The 27276-nt window shown below is 38.5% G+C and overlaps 1 protein-coding gene across 1 annotated transcript in view; it reads left to right on the top strand.

Annotated features, from left to right (window-relative positions):
* NRAP (nebulin related anchoring protein) overlaps positions 1-27276 on the top strand; it is a 50387-nt gene that overhangs the window by 21955 nt on the left and 1156 nt on the right. Inside the window, exons 18-41 of the mRNA XM_084265004.1 lie at positions 757-858; positions 1271-1468; positions 1658-1762; positions 3985-4083; positions 5895-5999; positions 6440-6547; positions 7180-7491; positions 8545-8649; positions 10791-10889; positions 12697-12801; positions 13184-13291; positions 14061-14174; positions 15130-15327; positions 17165-17269; positions 18701-18799; positions 19569-19673; positions 20036-20143; positions 21832-22143; positions 23318-23422; positions 24067-24165; positions 24282-24386; positions 25492-25599; positions 26216-26527; positions 26749-26901. Of these exons, the coding sequence (XP_084121130.1) occupies positions 757-858; positions 1271-1468; positions 1658-1762; positions 3985-4083; positions 5895-5999; positions 6440-6547; positions 7180-7491; positions 8545-8649; positions 10791-10889; positions 12697-12801; positions 13184-13291; positions 14061-14174; positions 15130-15327; positions 17165-17269; positions 18701-18799; positions 19569-19673; positions 20036-20143; positions 21832-22143; positions 23318-23422; positions 24067-24165; positions 24282-24386; positions 25492-25599; positions 26216-26527; positions 26749-26901 (3369 nt within the window). The remainder of the gene's footprint in view (positions 1-756; positions 859-1270; positions 1469-1657; positions 1763-3984; positions 4084-5894; positions 6000-6439; positions 6548-7179; positions 7492-8544; positions 8650-10790; positions 10890-12696; positions 12802-13183; positions 13292-14060; positions 14175-15129; positions 15328-17164; positions 17270-18700; positions 18800-19568; positions 19674-20035; positions 20144-21831; positions 22144-23317; positions 23423-24066; positions 24166-24281; positions 24387-25491; positions 25600-26215; positions 26528-26748; positions 26902-27276) is intronic.

Below are 27276 nucleotides of genomic sequence, written 5' to 3'. Positions count from 1 at the left end.
CACAGGGAAATAAAGCTTAGCCCACTTCATCAGATGTTTAAGTCCTGTATTTGTCTGTTCATCTTTATCAGTAGCTGGTGAACAGTTGGAAGCCTTCTCAGACTCTGCTGTGAAACTTCACTTTCTGAATTTTTTTTTAAAGAAAGAAGCAAAATTTACAAAATAATAATGGCTTGAACCTCCCATAGTGAAATTCAGTGGTTTGAATTGTTTATAGCCTAAAAATGCTGTTATCATTGACTGCAAAGAGAATGCATATTTCTTTAGTCTGCTTCTTTAACATAAACACATGTATATAAAAAAAATTCCAAACAGATTTTAAACAATTTATTCCACAATTCTTAACCTTGGGCAGATGGGCAGAAAAGGAAGAAACATTTCCTGAAGCTGGAAAGTGTTCAGCAGTGAGGGTGATTCTGAAATCCCAATTTATTTAAAAAAATCAAATCTTGAATTCCATGTTTGGTTTTTAGGTGATTGCTTTAAGAACCAGATAATGTAGCTATTTGGAAGACTTAAAGTTTATGAGGACATCCACCTCAGAGGAGTGAGCCTTAAAAATGATGTTAGAGACAATATAAATGAAAACAACTTTGCATTTCTGGGAGTTTCTGAGAAAATTGGGCAACCTGAAGTGACGAAGTGAGAATCAAACTAAGCCCTTGTAAATTCTGACCATCCAAATTAGCAGTGAAAAATATATTTATCTCTTGGGTAATTGGAAATGCTCTTTGACTTTAATTAAATTTTTCACAGGTTAAATATAAAGAAGAATATGAAAAAACAAAAGGAAAAGCAACTGGGAGCAAAGATTCAAGACTTTTGCACTCTCTGCAAGTGGCCAAGATGAGCAGTGAGGTAAGTTATTTATTTCTCTTACTCAAAAGATGTTTTTCATAATTGTTCATCTTTCAGCAATGATATACAATCTACCACTGTTACTGCTTTCACTGGAAGAAATTCTTGGAAGCATTTAACAATACCTGTTTTCCTTCCTCAGCCTGTTAATCTGCAATGACTGCACAGCATTTTGTTCTCACAGGGAATTTTGGGTTGGGGGTGTCCTTATTTTGGAACAGGAACATAATGTCCTGTTAAACCCCAGTATGAACACTTGTACATAAAACTTTCCAGCAGATAAATGTAGGTTTAAAGGTAAGATGGACTGTAACACAGAAGATTCTCTCTCCACAAGAGTAGAAATTTAAGATCCTTTTGGCTTTGCAATACACTAATACAGATGGCTTGTTTTCATTCCTTCTGTTTGTAGGTTGCCTACAAAAAGGATTTTGAGGAGAGTAAGAGCCATTTCCACCTGCCTATGGATATGTTAAACCTGAGACATGCTAAGAAGGCCCAGGCCCTTGCCAGTGACCTAGATTATAGAAAGAGACTCCATGAATACACAGTGGTTCCAGAAGACATGAAGACCAAATGGGCAAAGAAGGCCTATGGTCTTCAGAGTGATGTAAGATTATATATTTAGCTTAACTGTTAAAGTATGAGTGTTTATAGACTATTTCAGTTTGACATTATTTCTCATTTCATATGGACACTGATTTGTACTGTGACTTTGAAACTGGAGAATGTGTGTATGCTTACATGCAAACATTGTACCTCTGTTCCCCATCCCAATAAATTTCATTTTCCTCTACAGCTCAGATATAGGGCAGATCTGACATGGATGAAAGGAGCTGGGTGTATCACAGAAAGAAGTCTTAACATACAGCAAGCCAAAAAGGCAGGAGATTTGGTCAGTGAGGTAAGCAAAGTGCTCAGACTTCTGTCCGTTGTTTATTCAAATCTTATGCACACTTACTCCACTACATCATGTGGAATAGCTGAGGAATTCCTCATACAGAAAATCTGAGAAATGGAGGAACAGATGGACATTGTGTAGTCATTAAGCAATTTAGGAAATCCCGAGTTAGAGGTTAAAATATGTGCTTCCACCTCTTCACTTTCCACCTGCCCATTTTGCAGAGTAGCACTGAAAGGTATCAGAAATTCCTATGGTACGTGCTACATAAAGTGCCTAGAGTTTTAAGGAACAGTGCTGAAAAATTGGATATTCATGAGGCATGTTTGGAAATTTCCTTTCTCTTCAGCAGATAAGGGCTGTGACTTTGCTGGCAACTTCAGCTTTTGCTGATTTTTTTATTTTTTCTTTCCCCTGATTAATTCATGGTTTCCCACTGCCATTAACCTTATGGAAGTATACTTACTCAGCTGCTTAGTTACAGTTATCTCAGTAGTGTTAGGAAAATTAGAGGGCAAACAGAAGAATAAATTAGGTGAAGTTTGACAAGAAGGATGAAATCCCACTTAGTGCCAGAGGAAGGAACAGAAGCCAACTGGTTACTGGAGATCACAATCTCTGGTACCTCAGGTCTCTGATATGTTCTCACTACTCCTGCAGTGGGAAAAAATACACCCTAGAAACAAAAGAAGAGCAGGTACTCTCAGATCCAATGTGTTGCTACAGATAGACTGACATCTGCTGCTGTGGTAATTATCACTTCCACAAGATTCATAATAATCTGCCTTTTCATTCTGGTGCTGTGTAAGGCCATGAGATGGCTGACAGTCACTTAAACTGGAGATTGGGGATATTATTTTAGAGATCTCTAGTGCCATAGAGAGCCTGGCATTTTGTCATTTCTTTGCAGAATGTCACTATGTTGTGTTCTGTGCAATGTGACAAAACATGCTGGTTTAATCTGCCTCCCTCCCTTCCAGGTTCCTAAAATAAAGCAATGAGCACCTCTTTGAAGTGCTGCATGCTTGTTTGACTTCTATTTTGTGTTTCCCCAGCAGAGACACAGTGTAAACTGATCTGTTCACCCATCAGTTCAAACAGAAGGATTTCTCTCCTGAAATGCTAGATAATGAAAAATTGCATTTACACTCTTCCTGGGTGGAATGCCCCACTTCATGGTTGAACTGTTAGAGTAAGAATTTGGCTAAAGCATACAAGAACTGTTTGCTTGGTCTCCCCATCATACTGTGATCTTCACACAGAGTGCTACGTGTCCTTGTACTATCTAAAAGATAGAAATAGATGCTTAGCTTGCTCTAAAATAAGTGATGCAAAATGCTTAGACACTGATTCAAAACAGACCTGATCCAAAGCCTGATGAAGTCAATGGAAGTTTTCTATTCACTTTGGTGTGTTTCAGATGTGAGAAAAAGCTGGAATAAAAGTAAGGGCAATCTTATTTAATGAACCAGAAACAGAGTCTATGCAAATTTTTCTGTTCAAATAGATTTTATATAAGTACTGATACCAGAGGATGAATGGAGCATGATGGTTTTTCCAACATCCAAGACTTGAGCCTTGTGGGGGGCTCTCATAGCTGTTACTCCCAGGGAGGCTTAACTGCAGTGAATATACTGAGCTCTCCTTTGAATAGAACTGGGAGATAGATGGTGGGGAGTTTGAATTTGTTATTTTCAGGGCACTGAAGTTGCCAGTTCTAATTTAATTAATAATTTGGAAGTATCTTAATAATTTAAAAATATCTCAGTAACGTGTTCAGTGATTTGAACAGCACAGGCATATGCTTGAGAAGTCTCATATAAGAAAATGAGATGGTGATATTGGTTGTGTAGCTCATGAGGTCTCTTGGGTTCTGACTTAAGTCATACCCAGTTTGTGAAGGACACTCACTGGTTGGTGTGCAACCTAGATCTTGTAAAATACGTAGCTAGTACATGTGGCACCAAAGAGTATCCATGCTTGCAGTGTCAGCAACTACTCCTACACTACCCTTCTCTGCACTGGGGTCCTCCCAGCAGAAAATGCCAGCACTGGGTAGTATTTGGAAGCTTATTTTGTTGATATGATACCTGTGCTAATAATGACTTGGGAATTTACAGGGTACTTTTGGCTCTTTCAGTCATGAACATTTTGAAAGCACTGCATTTTTGGGGGAAGATAAATATTGTAGAAACTTTTGTATAACCTGTTTTAATTTGATGTAGACAAAGTACAGACAGAAGGCTGATGCTCTGAAGTTCACCAGTGTGGCTGACAGTTCTCAGATCAAGCACGCCAAGAAAAGCCAGGAACTACAAAGTGATGTGAGTCCCTGACTGAATTTGTGTCTTTCCAAGTACCTTACTCATAATGTCATCATTCCTGAGATATGTGCATTGACATGGTGGTGGAAGAGAACCTAGTCATGAAACCCTTCAATGTATGAAGGTTCTTCAAACTTACTTCTAAGGGGGTTTATTTGTTCATTTTAGGAATTTTCTCATTGAATGCTCTGTACTAGGTCAACAACAAAAGTTAAACCCCAGTAGGAAAGGAAATATCCAAGTAAGGCTTCTTACAACTGATGTCAAGGCCAGAAAGAGGGGGGATGCCTCTGCAAGACCACCTTGATGCCAAACTTGCAGGTGGTGTAGGCTGGATTCAAGTATGGCTGAAATGCATTCATGAGAGGATACCTGAATATTCTTGAGACATGAACATAATCTGCATGAAAATTGGTTATCCACAAAGTAGTAAAATTGAGGAAGATGGAGGGAAAACAGTATTCCCAGCTGATCCTCATGCTGCGTTTCAAAGCAAGTTAGATGTTAGGACAGAGACCCCAGATTCTGTGTTTCTCTCCACTGAGGGCTCTGTCAGACCTCTTAAAGCTGCATCAGCCTTATTAGACCACATGTTTTTCAGCTGTTGCTGTTAAGGTACTTTTAGTAAAATGCTAAAATAGACACATTTTCCCAAACTGGATGCCTTTAGAATGCTCCCTATTCTTCCTTGGGGCTGGCTGACCCAGAACTCCTTGACAGGTCTTAGCTGACAGCAACTCACTTCTAAGTTTACAAAAACTCTTTTAACTCTTGTTAAAATTGCCAACCAATTAATTATGGAACAATGGTGACTTGCCATTGCCAAGATATTTTTTTTATTACTTTTAATATATCGTGCCTTGCACTGAAGATACTGACAGCTTTTCAGTTGTACTGTGAATGAAGCACATTGCTTCTCAATTGAACTTTTTCAGGCAGCTACCATGTTTCCTTTTGGCCCTTTTGAATCAATAAAAACCTAGCACTTGAATGAGTGTTGTGTGTCTCAAAGACAACACCAGACTGACTCAGGGGAGCACACTGATCTCCTGACTCCCAATACTTAGCCCCTGTGTACTGGACAATGCTGCCTTTCTGATGTGTGTTGAAGTAACTGTGGATTTAGAGCTTGATAGTAGGGATATTTTTTTTTCTTTTTCTGTGAGATGTAATAAATGTAACACTTTGTGAAATGGGACATCTTTTCATAGCTTTTCAACAGCTTCTCCAACAGCTCTATGGGCTTCTGAAACAGAGCAGTTTATTTCTCTGTTGGCGTTGCCCTGGGATATAAAATGCTGATGTTTGCTACTTGGATCATAAAAGGTGCTTTATATTTTCATTTAAAGTTGGAATATTATTCCTCACTGGAATATTATTTCAGCAATTACATTTAGGTTACAATTTTTCTCTGCAGATTCAGCTTAGTTTTCTTTGTTTCATGGCTAAAAATCCTAAAAAGTATCTGCAGTTCAATATTGGATGAAATATATTCTTGCATACATTTACTACTGAGTATGAATTAATGCCAGCTTTATAGCAAGTTAACTAGCTACTTTAGGAAAGAGAATTAAAGTATCCTGTTGTTTCACTGCTTCCATAAAATTTAACCATGAGTAATTTGGTCAACCTGATTCAAGACAGCTTTTAAGTTCAGATTTGGAGGGGGGGTGGGGAAAGTCATGATGCTAAAGACTAACTCACCAAATAAATTAACAAATCCTTGAATATTTGAGGTGTTTTAGTCACCATTCCTTCAACACTGAACATGGACTACTGACTGTTACCCATGCTTTGCTTTCTGTGGACAGGTTGCCTACAGGTCAGGAAAAGAGCAGTTTCTTCATCAGTACACCATCAGCAAAGATTATCCTGTCTTCCTACTGGCCAAAGCAAATGCTGCCAATATCAGTGAGGTACTGCACGAGATAGATGTTTGGATTCCCTCACCCCTGTGAATAGTTACAGCTGCTGTTGAAATGTGTTTTCTGTAGGTAAAAGTTAGGGTCCTTCTCTGAGAAAATCCAAGTGTTTTAGATGTAAAAACTTTATGTCTAAATTTTATTACTTGGTCTTAATGAAATACTAATTGCATCTGCTGTTCTGAAGACTCGTCAGTTTTGGAGTTCAAAGCTGTGTATTTTCCACATGCTTCCAGGTGAGTGGAATCACTGAGATAATGGGGTTAGAGTATCCACAATTACAGTAGGTGATGATGCCAGGATCTGATCCTTAGACATATGGTTGCATGGAGTGTATTCTGCTCTGATGTTACTTGAGAGCTTTCACTGTGACTGTAAAACAAATAGAATATACTGGTTGTAATAATGACGCTGTGTAATTTTCATCTCTTTAGAAGCTCTACAAGAGTAGCTGGGAAAAGCAGAAGGAAAAAGGATTTGTGCTTCGTCTGGATGCTTTGTCATTCTTGTCAGCTAAGGCAAAGAGGGATCTAGCAAGTGATGTGAGTATGGCCTCCATCAGTCTTCTTTATTCTTAGGACAGCTGACAGTCCAGGTTGCTACTAGAGTGTTGGGGACAAGTCACATATGTCTCAGTGCCCTGAGCCACCCTCACTGGATTCATGCTAAGGAGCAACGGAGAACTTGTTTGGGTGATTGACATTCTGTAATTAGTCAGAAGGTTTGCTCTGAGCAATTCAGAGTTTTCCCCCACCTGCTGATTGTGTTTTCCTATTCTTGTTTTGACCTGAGGGTGAATTTTAGAACTCAGAATGAAGTGGAAATCTCCTGTGATACATCATAACTTAAACTAACTATGCCTGGCCAGAAAATACCTGAAAGAACCTTTTTGACCTCAGCTCTTGAAGAATGTTGTTTTTCTTAGAGACAACCAAAAAGAAAAGATTTTTTATACCTTTTTGTGAACATGTTAATATTGAGAAAGGGTTTATTCTTTATAAACACTTACTAATTTTTAAGGCATTCCAGTTCTCTTATGTGAATGGACTTCTTCCTTGCTTGTGTGGAGGACTGAGCATGTCACAACACTTAAACACCGTTGCTTTACTACTAGCAGAGCTGTCAGCTTGACAGCTTGGACCATTTACTCATGGTCTATACTTTTTCTTCACAGGTTAAGTATAAGGAAGGTTATGAGAAGATGAAGGGTAAACTGATTGGAGTAAAAGCTGTGGAGGACGATTCGCAGATGGCTCATTCCCTTCAAATGTCAAAGTTGCAGAGTGATCTGGAGTACAGGAAGGCATTTGAGGACACAAAGAATCAGTTCCAGGTCTCCATGGATATGGTTAACCTTGTCCATGCCAAAAAGGCTCAGAATTTGATCACAGATAGAGGATACAAGACATCACTCCATCACTACACAGCTCTGCCTACTGACATGAAGGTGGCATGGGCCAAGTGGGCCTATGGATTGCAAAGTGATGTAAGTCCAGACTTCACTGTATTTCAGCACCCTTTCATTCAGCCCCTTCCAGCACCCAGGACTGAGTTTCATCAGATGTTTATGCTTTTAATGACATGACCTATTTATGCACCTTAATATTTCAACTGTTAAACAGTTAATACTAAACCAGTAAATATTAACCACTTATTTGCCCAAGAGATATATTTAAGGTGTGTCATATTTTTGAGGGAGCTGTAATCCTGTTTATGAGCATGGCTTCTTCAAAGCCTACTTCAAATCTTAATAAAAGTAGGATTCATATAGGATGTACAATTATTATTGTTTTTTCTAATATGCAGGGAGGTTAAATAATTTATAGTAATAAAATGGGTGATAAAATTCCTTATGGAGAAGACCACATGTTCAGCTGTAACCATCAGGTGAACTGTCTGATACTGTAAATAGTTAGAGTCAGACTTACCATTCTGAGGTTTAAAGTCAGAACTCTTCAAGGATACTAAGACAGGTATGTGTACAGGTTTTGTTGAAGTATAAGTTCTGAAACCCTTCTGGCTTCTTTGAGAAACTGAGCTGTAGTGCTTGCACAAGTTTTTGGTGTTCAGTAGACTGTTGGTAGGAGAGGTTTTGTGAGGAAAGTGAGAAGCAATCTTCCTCCTTAAAGATACATGGACAAAACAAAACAAAATGCTTTCCTTCCAGTATAACAAAAGGTTAGGAAATGCTATTTATAATTTTGTTATCATTGCAAATCATTAATGATATTCTAAGCAGTGCACTTTGTACAATAAAAACTGAAGGTTTTATTACATTAGAATAAAAATTACAGATGACAGTGAGCTGTAGACCACTTCTAAAAGTTTCCTTGCACAGCATATTGCACAAGTGCTGGTGAGTCCTGATACTTCTATTTCATTCCATTATTTTTATGCTCTCCTTCCAACTGTGCAATAGTGAATAAAACAAAAGCAGGCACTAATTTGACTTGATTGTTGTTCCTGAGATGTCTGAATCCTTTAATGGCATTTTAAGTGTACGAACACCAACAATAATACTTTTTTTTTCCTTTGTCAGAACCGATACAGAGAAGATTTGAACTGGATGAAAGGAGTTGGATGGATAGCCACTGGGTCATTAAATGTGGAGCAGGCTAAGAAGGCAGGAGAACTCATTAGTGAGGTGAGATTTCATGACAGCATGTAACAGAATTTGCTGCATAATGCGTTCAAAATGTCTGTATAAAATTAAAATAATTTCCACTCAAAGGGGAAAGAAAAAGGCATACCACATGAAAGCCCTCAAAACCAGGGATAGGACTGGTAATTAGAGAGAAACCAGATACCAAACACACACCAGTAGGAGTCCATATAGCCTTTGCAAAAACAAAGTAGGTGACAAATGATATTATGAATAATAATGGCAATCAAACAGTGTTCAATTGCTACCCACTAGCCTACCTTTTTAATGAAGCAAAACAGGAGAGATGATGAAAAGATGCAGTCATTGGACCCAGAACCTTCTTTTGTAACAGATGCACGTTCCTCCTGGCTCCTTCTTCATATATATTCACATTACCTATTGAAATTCATATAGATGTCTCTGTCTGTAGCTATCTGTCGGCCCAGCTAGTTTTCATCCATATTTCTCCCTATAACCAGTGTCACTTACAGGAAGAGGTGAACTCTAGAATCCTTTGTGCCAGTCCCATGGAACCCCCAAAGGAGGTTCTGGTGGAAATGGATAAACATTCATAGTATTCTGTTTCTGTCATTTCATAGACAGTCCTACTGGCCAAATTTGCTACAGTAGGAGACTGAATACTGTGATTTTTTTAGATAACCACTGGTGATGCATGAGTCATCTGTCCATACACTCAATGACAATAATAGCATAACAGAAAAATGTGGTCATCCTTTCACATGTGCCTGATTGCTATCTATTTTTTCCCACATAATGGGATATGAAGAAGGGTGATTTTTTTTTTTGGACACAATAACCTAGATCCTCAGCTAATGTAAAGCAAGGTAATTTCATAAAAGCTAGTACAGCCACGCTGGCTGGGATAGTAACTGTGAATCCATGTAGGTACAACAGTTTGATGTTATAGTAGTGAAAACTGCCAAATAGAAATTAGCTCTGCTAGATTGTCCATCTTAACCTTTTTATGAGCACTAAATAATTTAGGTGGCTATGAGCTTCCTCCATTCTTAAATACACACAGTGACTAGCCCTTGTAATACTGTTAAAAAGCAATTGCCATGATTACATTTCTAGGAATCTTATGTGGAGATGACCTGGTCAACTCTTATTTGACTCTAGAGCTGATCAGGACAAAGCGTAAACCACTTTTGTTCCGAGCAGCCTATTGTACCCAGTTAAACTCAGTGAGATTGCATAATTTTTAAGGGATTTGTTTCTGAAACCAAAACATTGCTCATAACCTTGTAATATCTTAACGTGTTTTACATTGGAGTCCCCAAAGAATCAATATATTCCCTTAAATAAACCTCTGTGGATCACAGCTCATTTAAAGGAGCCTTTAGACTAGGACACTGAGATAGAAACAATTTCCGAAGTGCCAGGAACATGCTTGTTGCCTTGGAAGTTCATCACAGGCATGGGAGGAATTTAGTATGCAGTATTTGGAGAAGAGATAAGAGTTTTGATTGGTATAGGAGAACTCATGCAGGAAGGGAAGCTTTTAGTGACCTGGCTCATATGGAAAAAGTGTAATTTTGCCATCAGTCTTCATCTTAATTATTATTATTAGAACAAGATCTCTTAGAAGCTATGATCCATACTTTCAAACAAGCAGTATTAATGTTACTATCCAGAAGATATATCATAACAATTAGGCACAGTGTTAATGGCTACATATATTTGCTGTAGGTGTTAGGAAGAAGACTTACCCCTGAAATAATAAGTTGTAACAGTTGCCATTATTAACACGCTCCACTTGTGTGTAATTTCTTGCTTAAAGAAAGAATAAATAAAAATATAATCAGTCATGCTGCAGTCAGAATAATCTGAAAAAGATTTTCAAATCCTGAGTCCTGGAGTATTTAGGTAGGCAGAATCTGATCTTGAAATGTTTTCCTTATATTTAGGGAGAAATATTTTAATATTAATCGGCAAAAGGTTATTGTTAAATTGAAACAAATATTAATCTGAAAGTACCTAGGACATAAAGATGAGGAAAGAGGAATAATAATTATGTTCACAAATTCACTCTAATCTCTAGCAACCTATGATTTTTCTCTTTCAAATAGCATGAAAGAGCAGCACAAAATTCACAGCTTTGATCTTTTTCTGCTCAACAGAAGAAGTACCGTCAGCATCCATATGCTTTGAAGTTTACCAGTATTAAAGACACTCCTGAGATGATCCAGGCTAGAATTAGTTATAACCAGGCTGTGGATGTAAGTTATAATGTATATACATTATGATTATAAGAGTGGTATCCTCTTTGAACGACCTGATTGAAGCACTGGCTTTCTCTCTCTGAGATTATCCTTGGGAACCATGAAACTTCTGTGTTCTGGTGTGGTGTATCTCACAAAGAGCATGTTTCTAACTTGAACTAGGAAGTCATAAAGATTCCACTGAAGTGAATAGAGTTTCATGTAAAAAAAGCTTTCTGTCCAAATTTTCTTTTCCAAAACTAAATTTCAGTAGTAAGACTGACCTTTGACCTTTAGAGACATTTGGCCTTTTGAGATTTGTTGAGGAAGAACACATTTGGTGTTCTTTACCCTTGTCAAACAGATCTTTCAAATTTCAGTTTCTGCATATTCTTTGGAAACAAAATGTAAGGCAGCATGACAAGGAAGAAAAAACAAATTATTTCAAGCTGTCATCCTGCTGAGAGAGAAATCCAGGAGGGGAAACCTTAAAGGGAAGAATTGAGGCTGTTTGGTGTTTAAACATGTTTATTTTTAATAGAAGAGCGATTTAAAAATATTGTAGACTTAACTGGGATAATACAGTAGTGAATAATAAGCAAAAGTCACTCAAAAAAGACAAGTTTCAAATATGAGAGGATGTTTTATTGTGAAAACAGATATTTTTAAAGTGAAGAAGAAGATGAAAGACTTCATGTAAAACACATGCTATTTTAATACTTATAGTGTCTATGTCTTTGGTTTAATTAATAAGATCCAAAAGGCTTACATCTCAGGCAGGATAAATATAAGTCATTTTGTTCCACTGAGCCACAGTCAAAATCAGTCTGCTGCTCTATTTCTTAACACGTGGAGTTCTCATTAATTTTCCTCTTCTGGAGCTGCAGTACAAGTGGGCCTCCTTGCCAAAGAAAGTGGCAGCAGGGTGAAATGGAGAGGTGCATTCTAATCTAGAAGGTCCCAAGCCCTCACACAGAAAGAATGGTCAAGACATGGGTCATATCTAAGGCCAAAAAATATATATGGTGGCTACCTGTACTCATCTGAAAATTATGGTGTCAATGTAACAAGGAACGAAGCTGGGAGAGAAAAATAATGTGAGTGAGGTGAGCTTGGCATAGCCATTATAGGGGAAGTTCCAGTTAACTGCACAGAACTCCTCTTACGTGTCTGCAGATACCCAAAGCTAGCTAGTCCTGGGGTCCTTGGCCAACCCTATATTCTTCCTCCAAGGTCTGATATGAGTAGCCCACACAGACACCTGTTTTGTGCCAGGATCAGTCACCTTATGAGGTTTTTTTGCTCTCTTCCTGTTGACTATTGAGCACTGCCTTACAACTAGTTCTGGAAATAAATTTGGAGTAATTTCACATATAATTACCATCATATTTATCTGCTAAAACTGAACAACTTAGGAGAGATGTGTTTGGGAATTTCAGCTTCCTAGATGTCTTTGGAATTTCAGTGTTGGTGGGACGCTCATGGCTGCACATCCTGCATAAATGATGTTTATTTTCCTTCTCCCTATTCACTTATGTTGGAAGTCTTATCAAAATAATATTCAAATAAAGACTTTCCATATACATTGATTTATACATTCAAAACATCAAGGAGTTCCTTTCTAGCAAGCTCTATCTGATAGGTGTATCAGACTCCCAAAGCTTTTTGAATACTTTTTGACTGATACAATTGCCTATATTTATTAATGCTTCTGTCACTTCTCTGTAGTCTTTGCTTTCCATAAGCCTATTTGTCAGTGTTTTTTCTGAATTAGTGATTGAATGTGTTGTGAGTACTTGCTACTGAAATTCATCTCTATTGGCAGAGGCTGTACAGGGAGCATGGAGAGAGTGTAAAGCATCAGTATACACCAACAACAGATCTTCCTGAAATCCTTCAGGCCAAATTAAATGCTATGAATATCAGTGAGGTGTGTATCTGACCTTTAATATTTTAAAAGAAAGTGAAAAACTTGATAGTGCTTTGCTATTTGTCCCACACAGGACAAATTTATTTCCTTTCCCTGGTGTATGATCATTCTATGGTCTAAATGTTTCTCAAGTAATATGAGACATCAAACTTCTTGTCAAACTTCTCCTAAATTAGAAAGATTAAAGAATGGACAAATACATTTTTACAATGGACATCTGTAATGTGATTATTCATGTTGTGTATTGGTAGTTTCATTTATGTTAGCCTGCTGTGTTAGAATAGAATGAAACTACTGTGGTAACATTGTTAGGCTAGCAATCATGCTGCAGTGTCAGGCCTCTGAACAGCACTCTGCTTTATTCCTGTTCCATATTTCCTAGATTCGCTATAAGGAGTCCTGGGGAAAGATGAAAGACGGTGGCTATCAACTGAAACTAGATGCCATTCCCTTCCGGGCAGCAAAGGCTTCGGGTAAAATCATAAGTGATGTACGTGAACTTACTGCTGATACTGTCCAGTAGGATCTGTCAGTCACTGTTTCTGCTTTGCTGTGTGACTCTTCATGGAAAGAGCATGTCCAGCCAACTCTATGCCTAGGAGACATCTGGCCTCAGTCTGTTTAGTTGTGCTTTTGGAGGCAAAGCCACAATGAAGTGTTACTGGTAACTGAGGAAAAGAAGGTTTGCAAAAGCAAACATCCAGTCGCAAAGCTGACCTGATTCAGTGACCAGACAACTGCAGGAATTAACAGCTGTCAGCCACTTAACTAAGCTAGCTTTGGAAAAGAAAGTTTATTCAGCATGTTCTACCCTTCAGAGCTTGTCTTTGGTGCCCTTTAAAGGTTGTAAAGATATACAGATTAATTTTAAGCATAGGAGAGCAGTTGCTCTGACTTTGCTAGAGAGCTGGTAGAGAAAAGGCTTCTCAGAGGCTGATTCTGAGCACCTGCACCAGATTCTTGTCTTGCACCACCTCAGCAATAGCAGGTAACTAAGCCAAGCTATCTGTAAGTGTTCTTTGTGTGTATTTTTTATGCTTTTCACTAATTGGGACAAAATATTAAAATGTTTGAATAGATGAGGTCTTGCTAGCATCCACTTAAGGTTCATTCAGATTTATTATCATATTGACTATAGCCAGAATTTACTGTCCATAGCTCTCTTTCTGTAATGTGAAACTCCTTTTATCCAGGTTTTAACAAACTGACTAATACTCACTTTGCTTCTATTCACATTTCTATTCTTATTTCTTTTTTAGTACAAGTATAAGGAGGCATTTCAGAAAATGAAAGGACAGATGGTTGGCTCACGTGGCCTGGATGGTGATATTCATATTGCTCATTCAGTCCATGCTGCATCACTGCAGAGTGATGTAAGTACAAGAAAGAAGATGTGGGCATTGTGCAATTGGTTTCCTAACAGCAAGCAGCATTTCATAGAAGATGCCCTTAACTGTGGAACAGCTGTGGAACAGCATACTACTTATAACTTGGGGTTTTCTCTCCCACTTTCCAGCTACTTTGATATAATAATGATATTCCTACCATTCTTTTACAGAATTTACAGTAACATTAATTTGACAATATAAGAAGACTGTGCATTCTTGCACATTTCCCAGCTGCACACCACTGTTGCTTAGCATAGAGTATTTTACTGTGCAGAAGTATCACTCAGAGGCAGATCTAATTGAGAATTGGAAGTGGTCTTTGTACAGAAGTCTACTATGGTAGAGACACAAAGTTAGTGATGAAAATCTAAGTTGGACATTTTTGTTTGGGGAATGGTTCCCACTTGGTCCTGGCATATGCTGAGAATCACATAATTTGTTCATTGTAACTGTTCTCTGTGTGTTGAACACTGTGGCTTGATCCAGAAAGCGGTGACATATTTGCCTGTCTTTAAACACATAAATAATCTAAGAACTATTTATCTTACCTAAACTGTCCATAATGACTGACTGTATTTGATGCTCAGACAGTAGCTTCACCTTTTTGTTGCGTTTTCTAGAATGCTATGAATTAAGAATTAACTTTTCAGTTTGATAATTGAATACTTTCAACGTATCCATTTTTTTAAAGTGTAAATAATATCTCAGCTTAATTGAATATAATATTATATATTGCTATTTTGATGAAGAATAAGTCTGCCACATATTCTGTATAAGTAGAGATTATTGACAGATATTTAAACAAGTTATGGAACTTACTTTTTAAAATAATAATTTATAGTGGAAAATGGAAGGAATATGGATCATGTCTCTTCTGATCAAAACCTGAATTCTAATTGCTGTGTTGTGTTATCTCTGTGGCCTGTTTTTACTTTGATAGGTGAAATATAAGCAAGGTTTTGAGGATGCAAAGACTCACTTCCACCTGCCGCTGGATATGATAAACTTGGTACATGCCAGGAAAGCCCAGTCTTTGGTCAGTGAGCAAGAATACAGACAGCTGCTACATCAGTACACTTCTTTGACTGATGATGTGAGATTGCGATGTGCCAAGAATGCGTACAAACTGCAGAGTGAGGTAATTGCAGCAAAAGAAATATTCCAGCAATATTTCCCTGTTGGTTCTGGTGCAAGCTTGTTCTGTTCCAGATCATGACAGCTGTCAGTATGTATTTGAGCAGCAGTTGAGGGACAAACAATGGCTGTTCCCTCTTGATTATGTTCAGGAATGAGACATTTATCTTATTGAGCAGTTGAACAACGTGTGTGATCACCCTACTGAGAGATAAAATACAGTAGTCATTGATAATCGAGCAAAGAAGTGTTTGCAAGTGAGGATGACTGCACAGTCAGTGAAATACTCTTTTTGAGATCTTGCTAACCATGCAAACTGTTTACCAACTGGTATGTGAGTTGACTTGCATCTGGATGAAATTCATGTATAATTCCACAGGAAAGATGCCTGTTAAAAAACTGATTTGTAGGAGACTTACAAACTCTGGTCCAAGACATAACCACTGATATTCTAAGAAGGATGAGATTAATTCCCTACATAATTTTGAGTAAAATTGACTGGATAATGCTTTGCAAATTCAAGGATAGGCTTTGTCTGTACACAGAGCCTTGAGCAAAAGGCTTTTAATAGATTACATTGCCTCTGGAGACTTCTGGAGAGGCTGTACCTTAATAACAAGTAAGTTTGGCCCCCAAATGCTATTATATATCGCTTTCACCCAAAGAGGGCGGACTGTGTTCAAACAAGTGTAAACATCTGATGCTAGTTGTGCTGCCCAAACTCAGGTGAAAACACATGTAATTAGAGCTTGTGAAGCAGGTTTCCATCCATGCCTCTCTTTTGAATTGGGAGTGAGATGCTGGTTGCCAGCAACACGTATCAGAATTCAGAATTTAACTCACTTACCAGCTGGTGCTAATAGCTGGCAAGGGGTGAGGACCAAGCTCTAGCGCTGTCATCTTTTCCCTTCCAACTCACAAGGGTATTTCTTGTGCACAGCAATGCCTTTAAATCTAGAGATTAGCAATGGAGAGACATAAATAGAAGGGGATCTGATTATGTTCTTCTGGGTGGCTGAGTAAAATGAAGGCATCGTCTGTTTCCATTACAAGTGGTTGACTGAACCAAAACACCTCATTAACTGGAGCTAGTTCTTCCCTCAGTAGGCAGTAGCAGTTTTCAAATATCCATTGAATAGGCATATCTACTTTTTACTAGTTGATTGGTCTTTATAATTCTTTTGAAGCAGAAAATAAGATGATCCTCCTCCTCACTATTCTCATCATCAAATGAAATAGTATTTGTCAGGATGTATCTACCTGTAACCTATTGGTAATTTCTGAAAAAGGTAATATTTACAGTGAGTCACTGCTGGGTTGGGTGGTCTAGAAAATATTTAAACAAAATCTGTACAGTGACTCAGTGCTATTTTTCCTTACTGTTCCCTACTTATATTATGACCATACAGAACTGTTTAAAAGCAAGGGTGTTTTGTCTGCAATTCCACTTATTAAAAAGTTACCAGCTTTTATATAAAAATATTTTCATTTGCTTTTCTACATTATTATATGGCCTTATTTTATATATGTTAATAAATAAATAATATATAGTTGTGATTTGGGTATTATATATGAATGAAATTCATGTTTCTACGAGGTCTTTCCATTTGCTGTTCATGAGACTTGGTACTCCTCAGCATCTGTTCTGTAAATCTGTCTGGGCTGTATGCACAGGGACACATATGTAAACAGAAGAACATTGGGTAATGTATGTGTACTCTCTGTGGTCAATACAAATTTTAATGGATTTATTTAAATACCATTATTGTATATTTTTGGATTAATAAATATAGGGCATCTCAACTGCAAACTTGTTATTACTTCTGTTTGGTTTCCCTTAGAATTTATACCGGTCTGACATGAACTTTATGCGAGGAGTTGGATGTATTACTCCAGGGGCTCTAGAGATTGAAGGAAAGAAGAAAGCTTCTGAACTCATCAGCGAGGTAACAAAAGAGGGGTTTGATTTCTCCACTACAAACAAGAGTTTGCCAGATGTCTTTCTATTAAACTGGGCTGGCAAAGTGACTCACTGGATAATGCTAGGCTCCCTCCCCTTGCGTTTGATCATTGCATTTGTGTCCTAACTGCAGATGGGAAAACCTGATGGAGTTCAAGGTTGTGCAGACTTTGCTAACTGGTTTCACAAATCTTTTCTCCCATGTTTCAGACCCAGAATGGGGTGGATTTTTTTAATGTTATTTATTTTAAAATTTAAAATGGGCTTTTTCAATTAAAAGGAGTGGCTGAGGGAGCTGGAGTTGTTTAGCCTGAAGAACAGGAGGCTGAGGGGAGACCTTATCGCCACCTACAATTACCTGAAAGAAGGTTGTGGAGAGGTGGGCGATGGTCTCTTTGGCCAGGTGACAAGAGATAGGACAAAGGGAAATGGCACTAAGCTGCTCCAGAGCAGGTTCAGATTAGATGTTAGGAAAAAATCCTTCACTGAAAGAGTTAGGATGTGGAACAGGCTGCCCAGGGAGGGGGTTCAGTCACCATCCCTGGATGCGTTTAAAAGATGGGTACCTGGGGTACTGAGTGTTATAGTTTAGTAGAGGACAGGAATGGTTAGACTCAATGATCTTAAAGGTCTTTTCCAACCTAATAATTCTGTGATTCTGTGAAAAATAAGGCTGTGGCTAACTCTAATTAGTACCTTGTACCGTTTCTCCAAACTTAGACTGACCTGCAGAGTCCCCAGTACATTATACTGTCCTCAGCTCTGCTCCTGCTTTACCCTCTTTGTTTTTTACTTGCTGCCTTCTCTTGCTGTTGGTTTCCCCCCATCTGTAAAGGGATTCTTGCGTTCTCTTACAGTCTCTGCTAGTTTCAAATCTTGGACCTATATACACATATTCACATAGATGTGAAATTAAAAAAAATTTTAAAAAGTGGTCTTCCTAGTTGTATTCTACTGGATGGATCCCTGCTTGCAGTGATCCTGTAGTAATTTTGTTCACAGTTCTGGCATAGGGACACAGGCCAGGTGGAAATTCATTTTCCCCACAAAACAATTTCAGCAGGCTTGTCCAGCAGGTTCACTCTGGATTGGATTGCCTTTGCTGTAGTTCCACTAGCCAGGACTAATGATACCAAGGAGTGAAACAACCTTATTGCTGTATTCAGCATAGTAGCACTTTTTTTCTCTCTTATTTTTTTACACCTTATTCCTTATTTACTTTTCATTTCCCCTGTGAGATTTGAACGCATCGGATTCAGACTAGCAAAAGGTAAATGAGTATAGTGGTTAGAGCAATTTTGCAAAGTTAAGTTTTAAGCAAAAGCAGCATGTACTAGACCACTGATATTAGAAAAAGTTCCTTATCTGACAAGACAATTTAGTTATTCTGTTCATTTTTCTTTGTGTGTGAACGCAGAGTAAATATCGTCAGCAGCCACATTCCTTCAAGTACACGTCGGTGACAGACTCTCCTGGCCTCCTTCATGCAAAATTCAGCAATATGATTGCTAATGAGGTAGGCTCTCCTAACGTGAATCAGAAAATATGCTTTTCAAAATGCAGTGAGCTAGGCATGGAGTGGGGAAGAGACAACCCTGTTCTGAAAGCAAAATGCATCAAAAAGGAAAGAAAGCATCACTGATTTGTGCTTTTTCGCAGTTAGATTGCATTTTATTATTTCCAAACATTTTATGACATTTTCCTTTCAGTCTCTTTTAGAAAGCTTAAGTAGTGCCTGTATGATAGCATTCTGTGATCAGGGCTTTTTTTTCAAGTAACAGAACCTCAAAAAATAAGGTCCGTGGGGTGTTCTTGAGGGAGCTCATTTGCTTAGTATGGTCCACTTTAGAGGCTTCCTAAAAGAAAAAGAATCACTTTTCTAATTTTTTAAAAACAAGACAAATTATCAAAAATCCTCAGTAATAACATGAGGAAAAAAACAAGCTAGAAAATATGGCTGGTCTACCAGAAATGTCTGGCCTTTTATTTAACACACATTTCTGGTGCCCTTAATATTCTTAGGTCCACTTTTTGCCTTATGGGAGCATATAAATACAAGGCTAAGAAAGTAGTGGGTTGACATCATGATACATGTATAAAAATTAATGTGAAAGGTTTTTATGCCCAGGTAAAATACCCCATGCAACTACAGTGCTATACTCTGAATTGGGTTTTGTGCTAGCTGACTGTAGTTTTCATCATCATGAACAACTTAAGTACTGCTGTTAGATTATTGAAACAATAGAGAAAATTAATTGCAATTGTCTTTTTGATCTCTTTCCTAGCGTCTGTATAAAGCAGCAGGAGAGGACAGTCAGCATCACTATACACCCACGCTGGGTCTGCCCGAGTTTACACGGGCAAGAATAAATGCAGCCAACCTCAGTGATGTAAGAGTTTGTTCTGTATTCCTTAGACTTATCTGGGATGGAAGATGAATTGTGCAGTGGCAAGGAAGATGGAGAAGGAGAGGACTTTCTAAGTGTATTTTATCTATGCTTTCCCTGATTTGATTGTAATGATATTTATCTCCATTAGCATATATGTGGAAGTGAGTAAATTAAATCTACATAAAGAATAAGACATGTTTTGTCTGAGTTAGTAGGATTTCCCAAAGATAATTTCAAAAAATCCTTTGATTATGAAGAATGAGACTGTAACACAGAATAACAAATGAAAGAGGGTTCCTTTGTTTGTTCCTTTGTGCATTTAAAAGTGAAACAGCAATCTACATGTGCCTTTCCTACTTTAGGCAAAATACAGAGAATCTTGGCATAATCTACGTGCTCAAGGCTACAAGCTGACAACGGAAGCACTCCCGTTCCAGACTGCCAGGGCCTCCAGAGAAATTGCCAGTGATGTGAGTTGAATGATTCAACCTTCCTTCTTGCCTAATTTCTGTTAACTTCATGTAAAACAATGTCTAAAGCAGGTTTTACTGAATTAAAGCAACTCCATAACCATGTGAGACAAGTGTGAGACAGAATATATTACTTATGAATGAGATTCTTTGTGTGAATTAAAAAAAAAAAAAAAGAGGAGAAGGAATTGCTGCTAACTGGGAACCAAGCTTGGCTAAACAACTTCCAGTGGGAAGTAGCCAGTGAATTAAAGTATTTGCAGACAGACAAATCAGAGGGATTGCTCTCCTTTCCAAGCTTTCAGCTCCTCATATTATAAAAGTGCCCACTAATTTTGTCCAGCCTGCTTGAGCTGACTTTTGGAAGTGCTTTTGAATTGAAATGAAGTCAGAAGCAGCTGAACGTTCTTTCAATCTCTGAAAACCAGGAGTTGCCTGAAGAAGAATCAGTGGATGCTCCTGTAAATATATGTCCCCTTAATTTCTGAAATAGAGGAAATAAATCTTCTTACCCTTAAAAATATCCTCTCATTTGGATTGTTGTTTGCAAAACACTCAGACACAATGGTATCTATTTCTCAGAAAGCCTGAGTTCATCCCTTCCTTTGGAGAAATTTAATAAATCCTGTGAACAACTGACAATTAAGCTAAATTTAGTAGAAGTCTTCATTTTGTGTAGTCCTGTGAACAAGTGACAATTAAGCTAAGTTTAGTACAAGAAGTCTTCATTTTGTGTAGTATTTAGTTATATATTTTATCTCTAAATGTGTAAAATGTGCAAAAAATTTCATGTGTATTTGTTTTATGGAGCAAGTATTTCTAGCTGTAATTTATAACATATACTTAACCATGTTTTGCAGAGTGCTTTTGGTTACAGCTTCAGATCTGCTCTAAAGGGTACAAGTCCATAATAGAATTACATCCACTTACAACAGATCTGAATTTGGCCCTTCATCTTGGAAGCACTTTATAAACATTAGCTACTGTAATTTAATCCCCACAACTCTCTTGTGTGGTAGATAAGTGTTATTATCCCATTTCAACTACATTATGAACTCTTCAGGGCCCAGGCCTTCCCTTTAAAGTTCCAAGCACCCTGTTGATGCTGTATAAATAATCATTATCATCATCATCACTATTTCACAGAGAGGATAAATGCAAGATCATAGGGAGAGTCATAGTCCCAGCTAAGATGAGAATGAAGGGTTGCTGGTGCTTATTCTTATGCTCAGACCACCATCTTAGGCTTCTCAACATAGTTATTGATCCAGGAAGACTGAATTTACTCTTTCAAATAGCTGGGTGGCATTTGCAAATCTGAAGGCTATGGAGTGCATGATGTTTGTCTTGTGTATGGATTTTTTTCTTCTGTCTTTTGTTTCTTTCTCTTATGTTCTTATTCCTAGTGATGGGAATAAAATTCTATGAGGGATAATAAAAGTACATCATCTGAGGTTAAACATGATCAATGCTTTGGGCATATTCAGAGAATGTATTGAGATGTGCTTAAGTTTAATGTTGCAACTACTGTGGTATTTAAACTTGAGAGCAATTACTTTCTAGTGCTGCATACCTTGGCTGTTTTTACAGACAGCATAGACATATTGGTGACTTATCCTAAGTTAGTTATCTAGAGTAGATGGTCTTAAGTTTGGCATTTTTTCATTTTTGCCCCTTTTTATTTTTAGTACCAATATAAACACAACTTTGTGATGGAGAGAGGAAAGCATATCGGTGCCAGAAGTGTTCTGGATGACTACAGGTTGCTGCATTGCTTGCATGCTGCCAAATTACAGAGTGAACAGGAGTACAAGAAGGGATCCCAAGAAGTGTGGTCTCAGTACCATCTGCCCATGGACATGGTGAATCTTGTCCATGCCAGAAAAGCCCAGGCTTTAGCAAGTGATCAAGATTACAGAAAGAGACTCCATGAATTTACAGCACTCCCAGAGGACATGAAGATGAAGTGGGCCAAAAGAGCCCACATGCTACAGAGTGAGGTAAAGGCTTTCCTTCTGTTAAGAGCAAATTTAATTTGGCAATAACAAAGCTTTGAGTGACTGGCACAAATTGTATATTGACATTGGGCAGTGTTTTTAGAAAGACCATTTGTAAACTTATGTATTCATAGCAGCAAGATATCCAATTGCTCCTCACATATGGAATATGTGTGAATGTTATGAACCTGATGGAAAACCACTGTGGTCCATGGTACTTATTTTAGAGCTGAGGGCTATCCATAATCATCTCTCAGCTCTTTGGCTTACAGCCAGTCAGTGGCTTGACAGCCACTGCTCTACTTGCAGAATCCTTTGAGCAGATGTTTAAATGCTCGGAGGGTTATGTTAGAAGGTCACCTTGCAAACAGCAATGGTCATCACAAATAACTTAATTGCCCAGATGTGTTTTGCAGAATGTGCTTAGACCCTAATGGCGTGTGCTTCAGTGCTTGCCTACAAAGGAGCAGGATAGGAGATGAGTAGGAACCTCAGCAATTGGGTCTTTGCCTTCAGACTCCACAAGTTAGGAATCCAGAGAAATCATGAAGGTCTGATAACCTTACTGTGTAACAGAGTAACTTACAACACACTTGAGAGAGCTGTTCTTTTGCATATAAGGTGGGAAAAAACCCTGAAAAGATGGATGATTGTATTAAAGTCATGCAGTGAGCACTCACTCTGGAGCAGAAGTCAGAATTGTTGGGATTTTGGGTACTTCATTGGCTTTCACTCTTTATTTGGTCTCCCTTGTTTTCTTTACTGGATTGGGAGGTAGAGCAAGTCTTTAATGTGAGTAAAGAAAGAGTAATATGTCCCCCTACAAATGGGGTTAATGAGGAAGCGTGCACCAGATAAAATAATTAGTATTCCTGACTTGAACTCACCTCAGAAAATGATTTCAAAAGGGGTTCTTTTACGCCCAGTACAAACAGGTTATTACTCATTGCTTTGAGTCATACTAATTCACTCGTGGGGCCTTCTCTTGTAACTTGCATATGATACATTATTTAATTCCTGGTGGAATGAACAAATGCAAACAGTTTGGCTTTACGATGTGATATGTGCATGGCAAATGAAAAACCTCAAAATGTTAATATGAATCAGGGAGTCTTTCTAAAAAACCTTAATAGCTGTGGATACAAAATGGATAGCTAACGATTTTCATTTTTAACAGCATCGCTATAAATCAGACCTGAACTTCATGAAAGGAGTTGGTTGGATGGCTCTGAGATCTCCGCAGATAGAAAGTGTAAAGAAGGCTGGAGAGCTCATCAGCGAGGTAACTGATAAATCTTTCATGGGATAGCACGTCTGTAGGAATTGTTTACCATCAAGGCTCCTTGTTACATGACACTTACGAATGTAGCTTATCATTTCCTTTTGATGTGGGAGCCTGTTTATACAAGGTGTAAGTTACCAAGAAGCAGTACAGGAGATGCAAGTCCACTGTGTGACACCTGCTGAATATTTTCCATTCCGAATGAAGCACAAGAGCATAAACAAAACATGTAGCAATAAATAAATGCAGTAAACTCCATTATGAAATTCTAAGCAGGTGGCTATGGAAGTGATATAGAAAGATGCAGCATTGACAACCACGATGAAGGGACATTTTCCTGCTCAGTATCATGCATTAATGGAAAAAAATCAGGAGCTGTCAAAAGTGTAGTGTTCAAAAGCTTTTTGCATGTGAATTTTCAGTGGGAAGTCCTTCTTGCACACACAAAGTAAGAAGTTTGGTGCCTGGGCACCGCAGCAATGATACATCCCCATTCCCTAGCTGAAAGATTTTTATAATATGGCTTCAGAAAGATGGCCTCTGTGTTTTACTGCAGTTCTCACACACTTGGAATTGTAAGGTATCACTAACAGAAACATCCTGTGTGTTTCTCCTTTGTCTTTTTTGCCTTTCCCCCCTCTCAGATAAGGTACCGTCAGAAGCCGGAAAGTCTGAAGTTCACTTCTGTGGTTGACTCTCCAGATTTGATTCATGCTAAAACCAGTTACCTCCAGTGCAGTGATGTAGGTTTCATTTTACTATAGATTATCTTGATTTTTGTTGTATTACAGTGCATAAAATAATTGATCTTGACATTGCTTGCAGCATCAGTTGCATTCAATGACTTTTGACTCCACAGAGACTGTACAAGGCTGGAGACTCCGAAGCCAGGCACAGGTACACCCTGCCTCCTGATCATCCAGATTTTATCCGAGCCCGCCAAAATGCACTTTACATCAGTGATGTAAGTCAGTCTTTTACTTTGGGGAGTTGACTTCGTAGCTGTCATCAAGGAAAAGAGACTAGTGTGGGAATGAAAAACTTTCATGTATGTCAAAGCCAGGTTCTCTAAACCTGAGCAAAACTGAAAAACCTGCTCTGTAGGTGAAATAAACAAATAGAATTTATATTCTTTGAAGTGATTGAGGAGATGGTAAAAAGGCAAAGGGGTGATTGCACACAAATGAAAGATCAGACCTAGATGGGTTAGCAGGGTGTACAGTGATGCTTGCATTGCTTCTACCCAGGCTGTCTTGTAAGATTTGTGGAATCTCAGTTTACCTTCAAATTAAGCACCACCTAGTGCTAAATTCACAAGTGAAACAGAAGAATATCTTTTGAAATGTGAAGTGGATTTTGTGCTTGTTTTCGTATACTGACAACCAGCAGAAAGTGTGAACCGAAGTCTTACAGAATGTAAATGGATAAAATCAGAAAAGGACAGCCCAAAGGGTCAGCTTAGATGCCATGGCTGTGTAGCAGGACCTGCAGACAGGAAGATATTTTAAGAAAACTACTAATGGAAGAAGAACCAAATCTAGAGCAATTTCTCTTCAGGATGTAAATGTATTTCACATCCTCAAAGTCACATTAAATATGTTAGAACCGGCTGTTATTCCATATGAGTTAATGAAGCCACATGTGGCTGGGGATAGAGACAGGGATCAGTTGAAAAGCTTGAAATAACTGGTATTGAAATTATGATGCCACGAAACCCAAGACACTGCAAGTGGATGCATCAAAAGAGAGAATAAGGGCAATATCAATGCAATATTGATGTGACTGATGCATCACAGTTTCTAATAGAAATTAAATCACATCAAAAACAACCACATTCAAGTACAAAAGAAAACCCTGGTGGCACTTTTCAGATGAGGCATTTTATCATTATGGTGAATAGAAAAGAAGTTGAAGTGCTATAGAACTGGATCAAAACCTTGGAGATGGTACTGATGACTCTTGATATAAATAAACCCAGTAGGGTAAAACATTTATTATTGCAGTTATGGGACTGCGTTTAAGAAACTGCAGGGGGAAATGACTGTTTTGTTCTTTTCTTTTCAACACAGAAATTGTATAAAACATCTTGGGAACAGACAAGGGCATCTGGCTATGATTTTAGGATTGACGCCATCCCGTTCCAGACAGCAAAGGCTTCAAGAGAGATTGCTAGTGATGTAAGAATTGTTCTGTTTCAACACTTCCCAACCCTCTTCCCATGCCACCCTATAAAAATGGGTGAATTCTGATGTAAGTGAATCTTGCTTTGGAAAATTGGTGACCCAGTGAACCAATTGCTGGTTAACTGCAAAGATTTCCAACCAGAGGCTCCCATTAGTAATGTTCAAGACCAGGCCACTGTGTTTCACTTGGAAGAGTTATTCTTGGAAAGGAAACATATTATGATGTAGTTAAATAAACTAGGTACTAGGCTGTGAGTAGTTAAAGTATGATCTAGAATAAAGTGGGTCATCTGAAATGCAGGAGGCGACAGCAAGGAAACCAAAGATGGAGGAGTTGTGCTTTGGGCATGCAGGAGGACTTTTGATTGCTTTTGAGAGTTGAGTAATTGGGGCTTCTAAGTTTTCCAGATCCTTTAAAAATTAGCCCAAGAGGCATTCTTCTGAAGTGTTTTGTTAGATTAGGAGATGTAATTTGATATCAAACAAACCCTTGGTCTTTGAGCAATATAGGAAGCATTATTGATAGCTAGGGGGAGGGTAAGTTATTTCATAACAGAATTTGAAGAAAATATGAATGGGAAAATGAGATTTTCTTCTGCACTTCCTGCAGTACAAATACAGAGAAGCCTTCCTGAGAGACAGAGGCCAGCAGATTGGATTCCTCAGTGCAAATGATGATCCCAAAATCAGGCATGTCCTCAGAGTGGGGAAACTCCAGAGTGACAACCAGTACAGGAGTGAATATGCCCAAAACAGGGGACAGTTCCAGAGTCACCTCAACCAGCCAGGATTCCTCCATGCTAAGAGAAGCCAACAGCTTGCAAGCAATGTTAACTACAAGCAGCCTATGCACCAATACACTTGTGATCCTGAGCAACTAAATGTGAAGCATGCAAAGCAGGCCTACAAGCTGCAGAGTGATGTAAGTATAGCTGAGCGACACTGTCCTTCCAAGTGCAAGGACCTGCCTGTGCTTCACAGATCTCACCTATCAACAAAATCACATTTTTGAAAGAACTACAGTCTCATTGCTGAAAATGAATGATTTGTATCTTATCAACCTGTTGCTCTGTATATGCTCTCTTGAATACCCCGGACATGTGATTTGATTAGATCCAAACAAAGTACTTTTCATTCCCTCAGGTAAAATATAAGTCTGACTTGAACTGGCTCAGAGGCATTGGCTGGACTCCCCCAGGTTCTCACAAAGTTGAAATGGCAAGAAGAGCTGCTGAGTTGATGTACCTTCGGGAGATGGGATTGCAGGGTGCCTTTGCTCATTATGGACCTGGAGCTGTAAGTAGAGTAAACTGTTCTTCTCTCAAATCCCAAGAGCTCTGCTCTATAGGAGGTGGACAGTCACACAGCCTCTTTAATGCTCTTGAATGTTCCCTGGAGTCTACAGTGCACGTTGTTTGAACAGAATACATGTATATATTTCCATCAGTTAAGTTTCTCTTAACTTACGGATGTTGTCAGATCTCCAAGTGTCCTGGTACCTCCATGAAAGGCAGAAGTAGAGGTGGAACAGACTCCCTGCACAACTCCCCTTGCTTCCCTGGAAACAGTGTAGACTCCTAACAGCATAATGCATGCTGTGGGCAGCTCCCCAATACTGTAGGAGGCTTTTGCAAAGGGGGAATGCACCAGCTCCTCCATCTCTGCCCAGCC

Source organism: Gallinula chloropus, assembly GCF_964237585.1.
Source record: "Gallinula chloropus genome assembly, chromosome: 5".
NCBI lineage: Eukaryota > Metazoa > Chordata > Aves > Gruiformes > Rallidae > Gallinula > Gallinula chloropus.
Note: the sequence above shows the minus strand (reverse complement) of the source record. Positions and strands in the feature narration are given on the sequence as shown.